At 47.9% G+C, this 14,151-nt stretch overlaps 1 protein-coding gene across 3 annotated transcripts in view; it reads left to right on the top strand.

Annotated features, from left to right (window-relative positions):
* Nucleotides 1-14,151, top strand: part of Vps13b (vacuolar protein sorting 13 homolog B) — a 431,910-nt gene that overhangs the window by 388,663 nt on the left and 29,096 nt on the right. For all 3 annotated transcript variants that reach the window (XM_040730365.1, XM_040730363.1, XM_040730364.1), the window contains 6 exons: nucleotides 161-362; nucleotides 1,781-1,969; nucleotides 3,664-3,810; nucleotides 4,733-5,013; nucleotides 7,069-7,196; nucleotides 7,387-7,586. In XM_040730365.1, the coding sequence (XP_040586299.1) occupies nucleotides 161-362; nucleotides 1,781-1,969; nucleotides 3,664-3,810; nucleotides 4,733-5,013; nucleotides 7,069-7,196; nucleotides 7,387-7,586 (1,147 nt within the window). The remainder of the gene's footprint in view (nucleotides 1-160; nucleotides 363-1,780; nucleotides 1,970-3,663; nucleotides 3,811-4,732; nucleotides 5,014-7,068; nucleotides 7,197-7,386; nucleotides 7,587-14,151) is intronic.

The raw sequence follows: 14,151 nt of genomic DNA on the forward strand, positions 1-14,151 counted from the left end.
AAGCCACTTTACTCCACTGCTAGTGCAGCCCCGGGTGGGTCTGGTGTGCAGTGGTACCCCGCCCGCGGGAGCACTGCATGTCTGGGACGCCGCAGCACACTTCATAAACCCCGAACCCGTCCTGTGTGGGTGAGTCACTGGGATGTGTCGTTTGGAGCAGGAGTGAGCAGCTGAGCCAGTGGGACAGCCCCATGCGAGTGAAGCTGTCCCTCTGGAAACCGCATGTCAAGACCCTGTTGGTGGAGCTGCTGCCGTGGGCCCTGCTCATCAGTCGGTCCAGGTGGGACCTCTGGCTGTTCGAAGGGGAGAAGATTGTTCTTCAGGTCCCCGCTGGCAAAGTCATCATTCCTCCGAATTTTCAGGTAATACGGCCTAAAGCCAGCGCACTCCTTTTCCTCGGTAGCTAACTCTTACTCTTAGGCTATGCTTCCAGCCGTAACAGAATGAATCACTTATGGAAAGCTGACCTGGTGGATGCAGACATAAAGGGTACGGAATGTTCTTTGATAGTTAAACATTTTTCCAATGCGTTTTTCCCTCATCCGTGGTACCAGCCGTGACTGAGCTACCATGACATCTAATGACACGTACCACTTTCCTTCCCGTCCCCACTCCTGCGAGCTACCTGACATGTAACACGCTTAACACTGAGCCGTCCTTTACAGCTGCGAGACTTCACTTGTTGGTCATTGTTAAGAGAAGCTTTTTCTTGTGAGAAGCCTTCCCGCCAGCCTGGTTCTAGAGCCGCATCAGTTCCAAATAAACACACAGGAGGCTGTATTAATTATGAAGCTGTTGGCCTTGCTTGTCTCTTAACTGGGTAGCTCTGACTTAAGTAATTACCCTATAATTGTTAATCTAAGTATGTTTCTTACCGGAGAATAGTTCCGGGCTTCCTACCCCATGGCGTTACATCTTGACTCCCTTGTGTTTCTCCTTCCCAGAGTTCTCCTGGACTCCTAGTCCCTCCTATCTAGATTGCCTATAGGCCAGAGAGTGCTTTATTGACAAATGCACAGGACTTCCCCAACAAGTCATAGCACCACAGAAGCATCCATGACAGGGTAGGTAGGAAATCTCACCCAGAAAATGAAAGTTCACAGACAGACTGTGGCACCAGACAACGGACGCCACAAGGCCACCCTGTTTCAAGGAGAAATACAAGTTTATGAGGAAACTTAAAAAGGTTCCTAGAGAGCAGTTTCAGAATCTTCTCTGTGAGTTCCAGTCTGTCAACATCTTTACCCAGCTGTCTGTCTTCTACTTCTTAACGCAGCCAGATGCTGTCACCCTATGGGACTGCAGTGTCCACCCGTGAGGACCTAGCATTGCATGTTATTCTGATGTCTCCGTTTTCAAGTCTTCAGAATTCATGGGGTAGTCACAGCATGTGTTTGCTTTTTCTCTCTTTCATGAACTTGAATTTCATTGTGAGCCAAAAAGGATACTGGAAACCAAAATGAAATACATGTTGTTGTTACCCCCTGGCAAAAAAAATACAGGGGGGCTTTTGGTTGCCTTAAAAGCTCTGTTGTATAATTTTGGGTTGGGTTGGGTTGGGTTGGGTTGGGTTTCTCTGTGTATTCCTGGCTGTCCTGGAATTTTCTCTGTAGACCAGGCTGGTCTCAAACTCACAGAGATCCACCTGCCTCTGCCTCCCAGGTGCTGAGACTAAAGGTGCATGCTACCACACCTGTATAATTTTTTTTAATCCTGGAGATTAAACACTGAGGTGAAATATGGAAGAATTAACAATAAAATTGAGGCATTGTTTTTCCAGGAAGCTTTTCAAATAGGAATGTACTGGGCACACACGAACACGGTGCACAAGTCGGCAGCAATTAAGCTGGTCCATGACGTGACGTCTCCTAAGTGGAAGGACGGTGGGGACGGTGAGGTCGTGACGCTGGGTGAGGAAGCCCTGGTCGATGCTGAGATCAGACTCGGTGCCTTCCCAGGGCATCAGAAGGTGCGGTCTGTGCCCGTGTCGCAGGGAGATCATTTGCATGTGTCCCGTATGTCTCCCTCCCCCTTTTAGGCCCCTCCTGGGTTAACTTCTTCTACATCGTTATAGCGGCTTATGTGGGTCCTGTCACTTTTTATATTAGAAAAGAAACTATAACTTTTTTTGAAAAATATGAGTACTTAAATATATTCCTCTAATAGGAAGAATATGGCATCACGTATTATATCTCCTCTAGGAAATTCCAGTGTATACTCATGAAGTTAAGAATACAAAGACAAGTAGCACCTTATTGTTCTTCTAAAAGTGGTTCTGACCTTGGAACTCCAGGTGTAGATACCCCACACACCTACCTCCCTTGAGAACTACTGTTGTGTGAGGGTACCGCCTCTTACAAGGATACCTTCAGGCAGGTGACGGCTCTAGCTGTTCATCCAGAAATGCCATAAGACAATGAAATGGCGCATGTCAAGAGTAAAACCATAACGCCTGACCACATAGGCTCCATCTTCTCCTGTGCCTCCAGCAGTTGCTTCCTCTTCTGTATAACACCGACTGCCTGTTGTGCATGCCATGAGGAACTGGAAGTTTAATATGCACTGCATACCTAAAACCCATCAGAAGCACAGTATAAGGTTACATGAGGCTCAGTGCTCCTTCCTCCATTGCTGTCCTTTGTGTAAAGTTCTCCAGGCTCTCCTTGATCAAGCGAGGTGTTCTGCAGCTTGCTGCTAGAATGAACTTGAGGCAGAGGTGTAGTAATTTAAGTAAAGCAGGTTCAAGCAGAGGGATTTTTTTATTAGGGAAAGGGATCATCAAAAGGGGAAGGGGGGGGAGACCAGCCTCCAGGGAGAGGAGCAGCAGGAGGCGGGAGAGGAGAGGAGGATGGGAGGTGGGCAGGGCCCTTTTAATAGGTACAGGTGGTGCTCTTATTGGCAGCAGCTGAGGGTGAATCCTGTCAGGACCCCATGGGCAGGTCAGCACAGATGCCTGAATACTAACAAGAAGGATGTATGCTGGGAGGGACCCTGCTGAATAAGACATGTGGCACTTGTTCCCAAACAAGTGCTTTGTAAACACTGTTTGAGATCACGTGTAAAACATCTGTGAAAAAGTCACCTCTCCGTGTCTGCATGACAGCAGCATCAGTAATTGGCTTGTTAAAGGGCCGTGTTATAAATGCTGGCCCCTTAATTGGCGAACACATTTTTGAGACCAAAAAGGAATGCTCTTAAGTACTCCCCAAAAAGGTAAGGTTGGTTCTGTCCTGGGCAAATCCATATATAAAGCAACTCTTCAAGAATAGTTGAGGCTACATATAGTGGTAAGCACCTGTAATCCCAGCATGGTGATCCAGAAATTGGGGCTAGCTTGGGCAATAGTAGAACTGGGGCTAGCTCTGTCACAAGGCAAAAAAAAAAAAAAAAGTCAAGTGTTCATATGTGTCTGTGTGGTGTGAAAACAGTCAAGTGTTCATATGTGTTTCATACGTGTCTGTGTGTTGTGAAAATAGTCAAGTGTTCATATGTGTCTATGTGGTGTAAAAATAGTCAAGTGTTCATACGTATCTGTGGTGTGAAAACAGTCAAGTGTTCATACGTGTTCATACATGTCTGTGGTATGAAAACAGTCAAGTGTTAATACGTGTTCATACGTGTCTGTGGTGTGAAAACCGCTGTCTTCCCTTGCTTCTCCTGCAGCTGTGTCAGTTCTGCGTCTCCTCCATGGTGCAGCATGGCATACAAGTTATTCAGATTGAAGATAAGACTACCATAATCAATAATACCCCATACCAGATATTCTATAAGCCGCAGCTGTCTGTCGCCAGCCCCTGTTCTGGAAAGGAGGTGAGTAGCCGTAACACGGTTGTCTTCTCCGTTTCTGTCAGTTCATTCCTAGTTTAAGAAGGTAAAGAACATTGTTTTTTAAGACCAGGTGGCCTTTCCTCCATGCTGTAAAACTATCCAGTAGACGGTTATCATTCTTTAGTCTGTGCTTACTGCTGCCCCTTTCAGCTCCTAAAAGTGATTTTCAGGTAGTCATGTGTGGTGACCATCTTCCTTCTAACTTACAGTGGATTGTGCTATTGACAAAAATGTCTGAACAGCAGGGTTCTCAGCACAGCTTCCTAGCGAGCAGTGGAGGCCTGATCCTCCCTGTGTTCCCTTTGCAACAGTGGCCTCGACATTCGGGGAGACTGAGACAGTAGGGAATTTTTTTGAAGTCTAAAATTCAGAGGCATGAGTCACTGAGATGGCTTGGGGACTAAGCTCCTGCGACTAAACTTAACAGCCTGAGTTTGTTCTGCAAAACCCACAGTAGAGAGAACCAGCCCCAGGAAGGTGTTCTCTGCTGTGTGTGTGTGTGTGTGTGTGTGTGTGTGTGTGTGTGTGTGTGCAGGAGGATGTTCCTCCTGCAAGTGAGCCTCACAGTTTGTCTTCGGGGCACCCCATTCCTTTTCCTGAATTTGTTCGAATCTCTTTCTTCAGACTCGCCCTGTCCAGCATGACTCATTCCCCAGTGCATAGCGTCTCTTTCCCGAGGCCCGAGGACTTCTGCAGTGCCTAGGGAACGGTGGGAGCTTGTTAGCTCACATCTGAGAAGCTGCCCCTGCTGTCACTGTCACATAGGGCCTCTGAGTGGAGGCAGGCGCAGTGGCACACCGTGTCCCCATCAAGGCCACTTTGTGAAAGCGCCAGGTTATGGTTTCTCGGAAGGGACACTTCTCTGTGCTGCTACGGTGACCTCGCTACTCTGTTGTCTTTCCAGCATTTCCGTGTCCCAGACAGTGCCACGTTCAGCATTTGCCCAGGCGGAGAACACCCTGCTCTGAAATCCAGCTCCCTGCCTTGCTGGGACTTCTTGCCCGATGTGGGGCCGTCCATGGACACAGCCGTGCTTCAGAAACAGATGCTGCTGGGCTTCTCTCCTGCGCCAGGTGCTGATGGCTCTCAGTGCTGGAGCCTGCCAGCCCTCATTAGACGAGAGCTTCCCAGGCAGAGCGTGGCGGTGCCCTGTGGGACCCTGAGGGAACATGGACTCTGCACCAGGTATTTTACCCAGGGGTGCGTGCTCTTTGCTTGTCATTGCTCGTCAAGAGACCAGGGATCCCATGTGTGATTCTAGGTCTTCTCTCATCTTTAATGACTTGTAGACACTGGACATAGTCGAACAAAGGTCACGATCACAAACAGGGTGTCCACTTAGAAGATCACACACACACATACACACAGGGTGTCCACTTAGAAGATCACAAGATCACACACACACACACACACACACACACACACACACACACACACAGGGTGTCCACTTAAAAGATCCCTCCCTGCCACACACACCCTTTGCACCGTGTGCTGCTGGGGCTGGGAAATGGTGTTCCAGAGTGGCAGTGACGTATGGTAATGAAAACAAAACCCAGCACCCTTTCAGCAGCTCTTTCTCTGCAGAATGGGAAGAAATGAAGCCAAAAAATGGAACAAAGTCAAGTTGGGAAGTTTTTCTTTTCCAGCATTTTACTTTTACTTCAAAATGGAATCTTTCACAAAGGACGTTCAGAGAGATAATAGCACAGATAAGCACGAGCCAAGGGATAGACTGTGCTGTGGTTGCTCCTGCACGCAAGCTGTTCCGATCGCAGATTACCAATTATGCAAACAACAACCACAGGATTGGGCCAGAGACGGGCAAAGGTTTGCTCGGACTGGACATGTGTCTTGTGGTTGCTCCGTATCAGGTCTTCTTGGCAGATGTCAGAAATAACTTACCATGGAGTATACAACCACAAAAGAAAACATGGGTGACCTCGAGAGGGGCCTTCTCCTCAGGGTCCTGGTTTATACACACTGAGATCGAAACCATCCCAGCTTCCCTGGTGTGTGCAGAGATTTGCAGTAACCACTTTCAGGGTTGCAGCCTAACTGAAGATGTGCACACCGGCCAGGTCCTGCTCCCTCCACACAGAGACCCTATCTGAACACGTCTTTTTCACCCCTGGCCCTGTGAGGACGGTTGCTTTTACATTTGGTTTTAGATGACACTAAGCATGTTGAGTTCTCTTGAAGGATACATGAATTATTTTTAAGCGGAAAGTCAAAATTTTTTAACAAAAATGTGAAAACTAGGTTTAAATCTGCTAAGAATCGCAGTATAAATCGATCTTATGTACAGATATTCAAGTAAATAGAAGTATGACCTATAGTCCCAGCCCCAGCTTCTATGGCTCAAAGGAAAATTGTCCATCGGAAGCTGGCTTGCCCAACCCCTTCAAACTGAAACTGAAGACGGCTTTGTTGCCCTAGTGAGGACTTCACTCGGCCCAGCAGTGGACACTGGGTAGCATGGTGGCGGTGTTTTCACCAAATGCTAGTGGGCAGTTCCCTTGGTTGTTCCAGGCACAGACAGATTTAGGGGAGAACTCTCTGCAAATGGTGCGTCACACACCCTTTTAGTCAGACTAAGAACTGTGTTTGGCGAACTACCTAATTCCATAATTTTCGTAGTTAGTGTAGTGCGCCAGAGAGACTCTCGCTCCTGTTTGGACATAAGTAGTGTTTGTTAATCTGCAGGATGGTGGTGGGCTTCTCTTGAAGACAGTGGTTATCTGTACCTCTGTAGCCACTTAAAAGCGAGGGGTCCCAGCTTCTCTGCTGACCAAAACGTAGGTCGCACAAAGTATGTGCAAATTAAGAGCACACAATTCTCTAGAAATTTCTAAAGCAGAGAAAAGTAAAAAATGGCTCGATTCTTCCTTGACAGAGCTTGAAGAGTTTAAGACACACCAGTGCCGAGGAGAGGGTGGCTGGCAGGGTTAGCATGAGGCCAGCAGTTGTCTGTCTGGGTGACGTGTCATGGGGGTTTAATGTAGAATCGCTTTTCACATTTTGGAGTATTTTATAATACATGCAAATTACTGCTAATATGAAATTAGTAAACCCACATTCATGTACATCAACTATGAAATGAGGGGCAGACTCCTTCTGGAAAACACCCGCCGAGTTAGAAAAGAGGCGCCCAGAGTTTGGAACACACACATTCAAGTAGACCGTGACCCCGGGAGAAGCCTGTGTTCCGCTGTAAACCATGCTGTCGCTGGTCTGTTCCAGGGCAATAGCACTGACGTATCAGGAGCACTTTGGAGTCACGTATTTAACCCTCTCAGAAGACCCGAGCCCTCGAGTAATTTTCCACAACAGATGCCCAGTAGCGATGCTCGTGAAGGAGAATATGAGAGGTACGCGTCACAGCCCTGAAGTGAAACTCGGGAGGCATAGGCTCTTCTGGGGGTTTTGACTTAGTAGATGCCTGTGGCCTATGAAGAATTCTTACTAAAGTGTCGTTCACTCTTTCTGCACTGTTTGATGTCTCCGAGTCTGTGTCCCTAAGACAAAGGTCTGCATGGGTCCTTCTTTTTTATGTTTCAGATGTTCCAAAGTTTGAGGTTTATTGCAAAAGGATCCCTCCTGAGAGTTCAGTCCATTACGAGCTATACCACCAGATTATGGGTTACCCAGACTGCAAGACGAGAGACTTGCTTCCCAGCCTCCTTCTGAGGACAGAGTCCACAGGAGAGATGGCAGCGGAGTGGAGCGACGCCGTGGACACCAACAGTCAAGGGACACAGGTGAGAGATGGATGGCTTTTTCTCACACAGCTCCTCCCCTTCCCTCCCTCTTCCTCCTCCCTCCTCCCTTCTCCCCCTCCCCCTCCCTCCCTCCCATGTGTGTTATTTCTCTGTGTGTGTGTGTGTGTGTGTGTGTGTGTGTGTGTGTGTGTGTGTGTGTACACGTGTACGCCAAGGTCAGAGGCTAATCTGTGAAAACGAGTTCTCTCCTACCTCCAGACGGGTCCTAGATAGGGAACTCAGATTTCTAAATTCTGAACTGGTTGAGCCGACAAGATGGCCCGGCAGGTGAACACTTGCCGCCAAGCCCGATAGCTTTAGTTTAATCCCTAGGACACATGGGGCAGAAAGATGAGTCTATCTCAGAAATAATACATGTCAAAAGTAAGATAAAATTAGAGACTTGTTTATGGGGAAGGTTCAGCTGTCCAGGGTTTGGATGGTTATGGTGTCGATCCTAAATTAATTCCTTCTTTTTGAAAGCATAGCATTTTAAAATTATACTAGAAATATAGAGAAACTCCATAAATATCTTTTTAGACTTCAGCAAAAAAAAAAGTCTTTCCTTACTCTAAGTGTTACTGGTGTTATTTTCATTGAAAATGACTCTGGGACCTAGCATTTCTTTTCTGCTGTGCATAAACTTAAACACATTTACAGTACAATCAACAGTTTTCTGTCACTGTGACAAAATACCTAAGAGAACCTGCTTCAATGGAAAGATCTGTTTTGGCTCGTGATTTCAGAGATTTTAGTTTCGGCCGGTTCTGTTGCCATGTGACAAGGCAGGGTCAGGGTACAAGATATGGCTGGGGAAAGCCTCTCACCCTCAGGCGCAGCCAGGATAAAACACGTCCTTCACGGCAGCGGCCCGTTTCACCCTTCCCAACAGCCTGTCCAGCTGTGAACGTGGAAGGGCTGACTCCAGGATCAGGTCAGCTCCCTCCCAATCCCTCACCTCCCTGTCATCGCCAGCTGGAGACCCGGCCTTTAGCACACGAGCCTCTGGGGCCCTTCATATCCAAGCCATAGCAGTGACCAGCCAACTCCAAACAGAAACAGTAACTTCCACTCCCCTGCCCTGGTGGCCTCTAGTCTGCTTTCTGTCTCTCTGAGTTTGTCTTCTCTGAGCATCCCAGATAAAGAGGATGATGAAGTATTTGTTCTTAGTGCCTGGTTTATTTCATTGAGTATGTTCTCTTAAAGATTTATTTATGTTATAGCGTGTATCAGAGCATCATTGCTTTTTATGACTGAATAAATTTGTGCTTATGCTTTCTCACAGACAGGTCTTTCACAAAAGCTTGAAAAATATGACCTGTTGTAATGGCTGTAAATATGTGTTAAAAGTATAAAGTATTTATGATAATAATACTGGCTATGGTTTAACAGCCACTCTGTGTCTGAGCACCCCCACTCTTCTTTAGGCTTCAAAACAACCAAGTAGGTTATGACTCATTCTAGATGTGGGAGGGGAGTCTCCCACAGTAGCAGGACCTAAATCCCATGCATTGAAAAGGACCTAGGAGTGTGCCCCGCCCTGCCTAACCATAGCACGTGCTGCCTCTCTCTGCCAGTCCTCATTTGGACGCCCCTGACTTTCCTTTCCTGGTCCTCGGGGGCACTGGAAACTTTTACTCTCAGGAGTCATGAGAGCCCCTTGACAGTCTCCTGCCTCCCTCTTTGGCCCCCGTGGGCTTGTATATCATTTGTAATTTTAACTGAACTTCCAGAATCCTCTATGTGATATTTACTCAACTTGAATGAAAAAATATCAAAGACAGGTCTACAATACAAATACAGACCCTTGAGGTGTTATTTTTGTTCCAAAGAAGTCACCATACTCACTAGTTTCATTTAACATCAAATTGCCCATAGATGTTCTTACTAGGATCTTTGTCCTTTTTTAAATGTGTGTATGTCCTATGCTTTGACTGTAAAAGAGAGAGAGCGTACGTACTTGTCTTCCTGAGTCTAGTTCATTTCCTTTAATATAACAATACCCAGTTCTGTTCATTTTCTTGCAAGTGACATAATTTAGTTCTTTATGTTTGAATGCTATACCATCATGGATGGATGGATGGATAGGTAGACAGACAGACAGATAAAGGTAGATGATAGATGGGTAGATGATAGACAGATTTAGATGTATGTTTCCTTTATCTATTAATCTGCTGATACCCACCTAATTTGTACTTATGCGATTTCCTATCACATTCCTCACACCCCATCCTCATCCCGTCCTGTAGCCCAGTGCCTGTCACCACGCCGAGAGGCCAGCGGAACAAGTGAATGACCAAATGAATAGACTAGGTAAGAAGCAGTAGCTATCGAAAGACTGTGCGCAGGAAGCCATGAGCATCTCAGGGTTGGTCCTTAGCTGACTAGAGTTTGTGAGGTAGGTAATAAATGGTCTGCTGAGAGAAATGAAAGCGGGGAGGACAGGTCCGAGCAGAGCAGAAGCTGTGGAAACAGAAGAAAGAATGGCTGGCTGAACAGCCCTGAGCACCCCATTCTCTATGGTCACCTGAGTTGTGTCCGCCCAGGCTCCACGGGCCGTGCTTTACATCAGCAGCCCCCATCTGAGCTGTAAACCTGCTGCAAGGCATCGGTGCAGCCTCGGATGGCTACAGTCTCAGGCCTCCACACGCTAAGTCCTTTAAATCCCCACATGTCCCTGAACCCCCTGCAGCAGCTTGAAGACTTTTGAAATCTTCCTCGTGCATGACTAGGGAAATCTTTACAACAGGCATGAGGCCTGCCAGACTGTATTTGGGGAGCTCTCGTCACCTTAAATTCCTCAGCCTTTTGTACTGGGGGCACTTCAAAGCCGAGAAGGGCACTCTTTCTGACACCTTGTCACCCATGGGGAGGACCCATGGAGGCTCGTGTTCCCATCTTTTAGGAGCTGCATGCCATGTGTCCCGCAGACTGATGCACTTCCTCCCCTGAAAGATGTCTTTCCACCCTCTCACATCCTCCCGCTAGCGCCCAGTCATAGGAACCACTGGGGACAGAAGTAGCAGAGTCCTGAGGAGGTAGCAGTCCTTGATAAGCACTGGCTTGTCGTCTGGGAGCACTCATCAGCCCCAGGTCTGAAGGACAGGACATGAGTTCCAACCCTGACCTAAATAAGCAGGATGAAGTCACACAAAAATTCCTGTTACAGTTCCAGGCTTTTTGTCAGACCTAGTTACATCTCCAGGCTGTTGTGCATGGGACACTCTTATGCCTTCTAATTTTGAAATGGGGTGCATGAACAGCGCGTACAAATGATTGCAGACTCCCAGAAAGAAGGATGTGATGGCCCAAGGAACAAGTTTGTGTGGGTAATTTCAAGTCGTCGTTTTGATCTTATCAGCAGAATGGTTTGGAACCCTGTCTTACATAGCACACGGGGTTCTGGTGGTCAGAGCCTTATCTTTGGTAGTTAGCCAGTGGTGTATTGAAGAGGCCAAAGCAAGATGCAGAAAGCACACAGAAGGTACCATGTAGCTAGCAACCGCTGTACAGCCTGCCCTGCCCAGTACCCACACTGGGCTTGTGACCTGTGCCAGCCATTAAGCTCGGTGCTGCTGAGCTAAGACGTAACAGCCCACGCTGTCAAGTGTACATGTGCACGGGACAGTGTCTTCCTGCAAGCTCTCAGTACTGTGAGGAGAGGGAGTGGGCATCCTTGACGGAAGCAGGGGCTGGGCGTGTGCCCCCCGGCGAGGAACCACTGTCTTCCGTCCTTCGAGGATGCAGGGGCATGAGTGGGACAGGCGTGGGAGAGTCCTCTAAGCAGGAAGAGAATGTTTGAAGCTTGAGAGCGCAGATGGCATTGTAATCCTTCTAGGGCACCGACGAGGCTGAGATGCCAGGTCAAAGAAAGGGAGAGAAAGAGGGCTCCAGGGATTTAGACCACATGTGACCTGGCAAAGACTGGGATCCATCTTAATGTCACCGGAAGTCACTACCTTGCTTATGTAAAGTCCTTTCTGTCTTTCTTTGTGCGTGCATGTGAGTGTGGACACGTGCGTGGACACCATACACGTGGAAATCAGAGTCCTTGCCTTCTGCTCCATGTGAGGTAGTTTCTTCAGGGACTTCCTTCACGCTATAGGAACACTGAGATTCACATGTGTTCTTGGGCTCTAAACTCAAGTCCTCGTGCTAAGTGTGCAGGTACTTTACTCTTGAAACCCTGCCCCACTGCCTGTGCCCAGTATTTCTGAGCTATTAAGTGACAAAGGAAAAACACTGTCTTGTTTTTTAAGACAGGGTTTCTCTGTGTGTGACATTGGCTGTCCTGGAACTCGCTCTGTAGACCAGGCTGTCCATGAACTCACAGAGACCCGCCTGCCTCTGCTTCCTGAGTGCTGGGGTTTAAGGTGTGCGCTGCCACCGCCTGGCTAAGGAGAACTATCTGAGACAGGTCTCTCACTGGAGTCTGGGCTCACGGGGCTAGCCACCTTAGGGGCCCCAGAGATCCTTTTCTCTCCCACCTCGACAGCACTGGGATTACAAGAACATGGCACCACTGACATGTCCCCAGATAAGGTGTCATTCTCAATGCAGGAACTTGAGTAAATAAGTAAATGCAGTTTAGTATAGTAAATCTGTCTCTCGGCCAATAGCTTTTGAGTTTATTTACCTGAGTGTCACCGGCTAGGTGACCTACACCTACATTCTAGCTGGTTGGCACTTGGACCTACTCATAAATCCCGCACTCCTGTTTTCCCTCCACCAGGTAGAGGTCACTGGCTGACCTCTGGGGTCTTACCTTGGCTATGGATGCCATCGCCTGCAAGTTCTCCAAAGCTTAAGTGAGACAGGCTTTCTACTCTCTCCCTTTAGCCTAGTACAGAGCCCCTCCGGGTGACATCTCATCTGTAGCCATGCCTGGTCACAGCTGTGGCCTCTCCATTGGAGGTGGTAGGGGACAGAGTTCTTTCTTCCAGCGGGCAGCTGTCTCTCAGGGGCATCTCTTCTTCACCCCTGTTTCCCCCTCCAGGGCAGAGGCTCTCAGCCCCTACCACAGGGGGTGCCTAAGACCGTCAGGAAGCATGGATATTCATCTACATTCTTACTCCTAACAGTAGCCACATTACAGTCCTCAAGTAGCAATGAAGATAGCTTTATGGTTGGGGTCACCACAGCCTGAGGTACTGTGTGAAAGGGCCACAGTGTCAGGAACGGTGAGAACCACCATCCGAGGGATCACAGAGAACTTACTTCCCCTTGGTACAGTCTTTCCATGGCAGCCTAAACATCTTTCGTTTCCTTACCCAAGCCAAACATTCTTGAATCACTCCCTCAGCAAATGTGATTCCAGGCACATCGGGAGGTACCCTTGTCTGAACACACCAGTGTATTACCTTCCTCTTTTTAAATCTGGCAGCCAGAATTGCACACAGTATTCCAAATGCAGTATGACCATCTTCTCCTCCTTGTGCTGTCGTTAATAAAGCAGGAACTGGACTAAACGCTATTAACAAGTCCAGACTGTTTGTTGTTGCTGAACTTGGGATCAGCCACATCCCCCAGGTCTTTAGCATGTGACTTGCTATACAATTGACCTTCGGAACCCAACCATGGGACTTTGTTTACTCCCAGTGCGTTAAGTCTTGTTAACATTGGCCTAGCCTACCTTGTTGAAATTACTATTTGTAAAAGTGAGGGACAAGGCTGTCATTTAACATGTCAAGTATCCATGATGACTTTATGCCATCCAAGCCAGTAATGAGTGTGTGAAGTGAGAAAACCCAAGGTTCTCCTGTGGAGAACCCCTGGACCCGTTTCTCATACCCGGCTTAATCCACCCACGATGTAACTCACCACACGGTACTTCCGTCTACTCCTCAGTTGATAAGTAAGACGGTGTGCCCCAAAGCACTTTTAAACTATGCTGAACATAATATGCCACACATGTAAAAACACCTAGAGACACATCCGTTAAGGGCGCAGGTGACAATCACCGCCTACCACAAGGGGGTGCCTTGCACACCGGTGCTTGGCAGGGCAGGTCTCTGGCCTCCATCCCAGAATTTGCATATGGGGGAGCTTGTCCCCCAGTGTAGGGAGGGTCTGGCCTGGAAACGGTGTAGCTTGGGTGCCGGATCTTCTGCTTGCTTCTCTCACGGGCCCCAACACCGTGTTGGGGCCGGAGTTGATATCAGCAAAGTGACACCCACTTCCAGATGTCTGCCAAGCTGCCTCCTCCAGAGCCGCCCGTATATTCATAGTCTGTTCTGGCTGAGTCACAACCATCTCCAAGATAGCCGGGAGCAGAGATGTCTCTGAAATGTTTTTCAAAAAGTGTATAGACGGTGAAACCATCTCCAGAATACGCACTGTCTCTTTTCATCCCCTGTCCAAGCTTTTCTATTTTAATCATCTTAGAAATTTATCTTTGTCCTTGTCCTTTGTGGGAAATCTGATTAAATTCACAACATTAGCTTCCGTCTACCACCCGATCGCTCCCAGACATCTCTCTGGCCCTCATATTTCTCCTCAGTTCCAAATCTGTATTTTTGGCCACCTATCAGACTTCTCAGCCCACAGGACTTTACAAGCACCTCAA

The sequence above is a fragment of the Mesocricetus auratus genome, unplaced genomic scaffold, assembly GCF_017639785.1.
Source record: "Mesocricetus auratus isolate SY011 unplaced genomic scaffold, BCM_Maur_2.0 Super-Scaffold_100023, whole genome shotgun sequence".
Classification (NCBI taxonomy): Eukaryota; Metazoa; Chordata; class Mammalia; order Rodentia; family Cricetidae; genus Mesocricetus; species Mesocricetus auratus.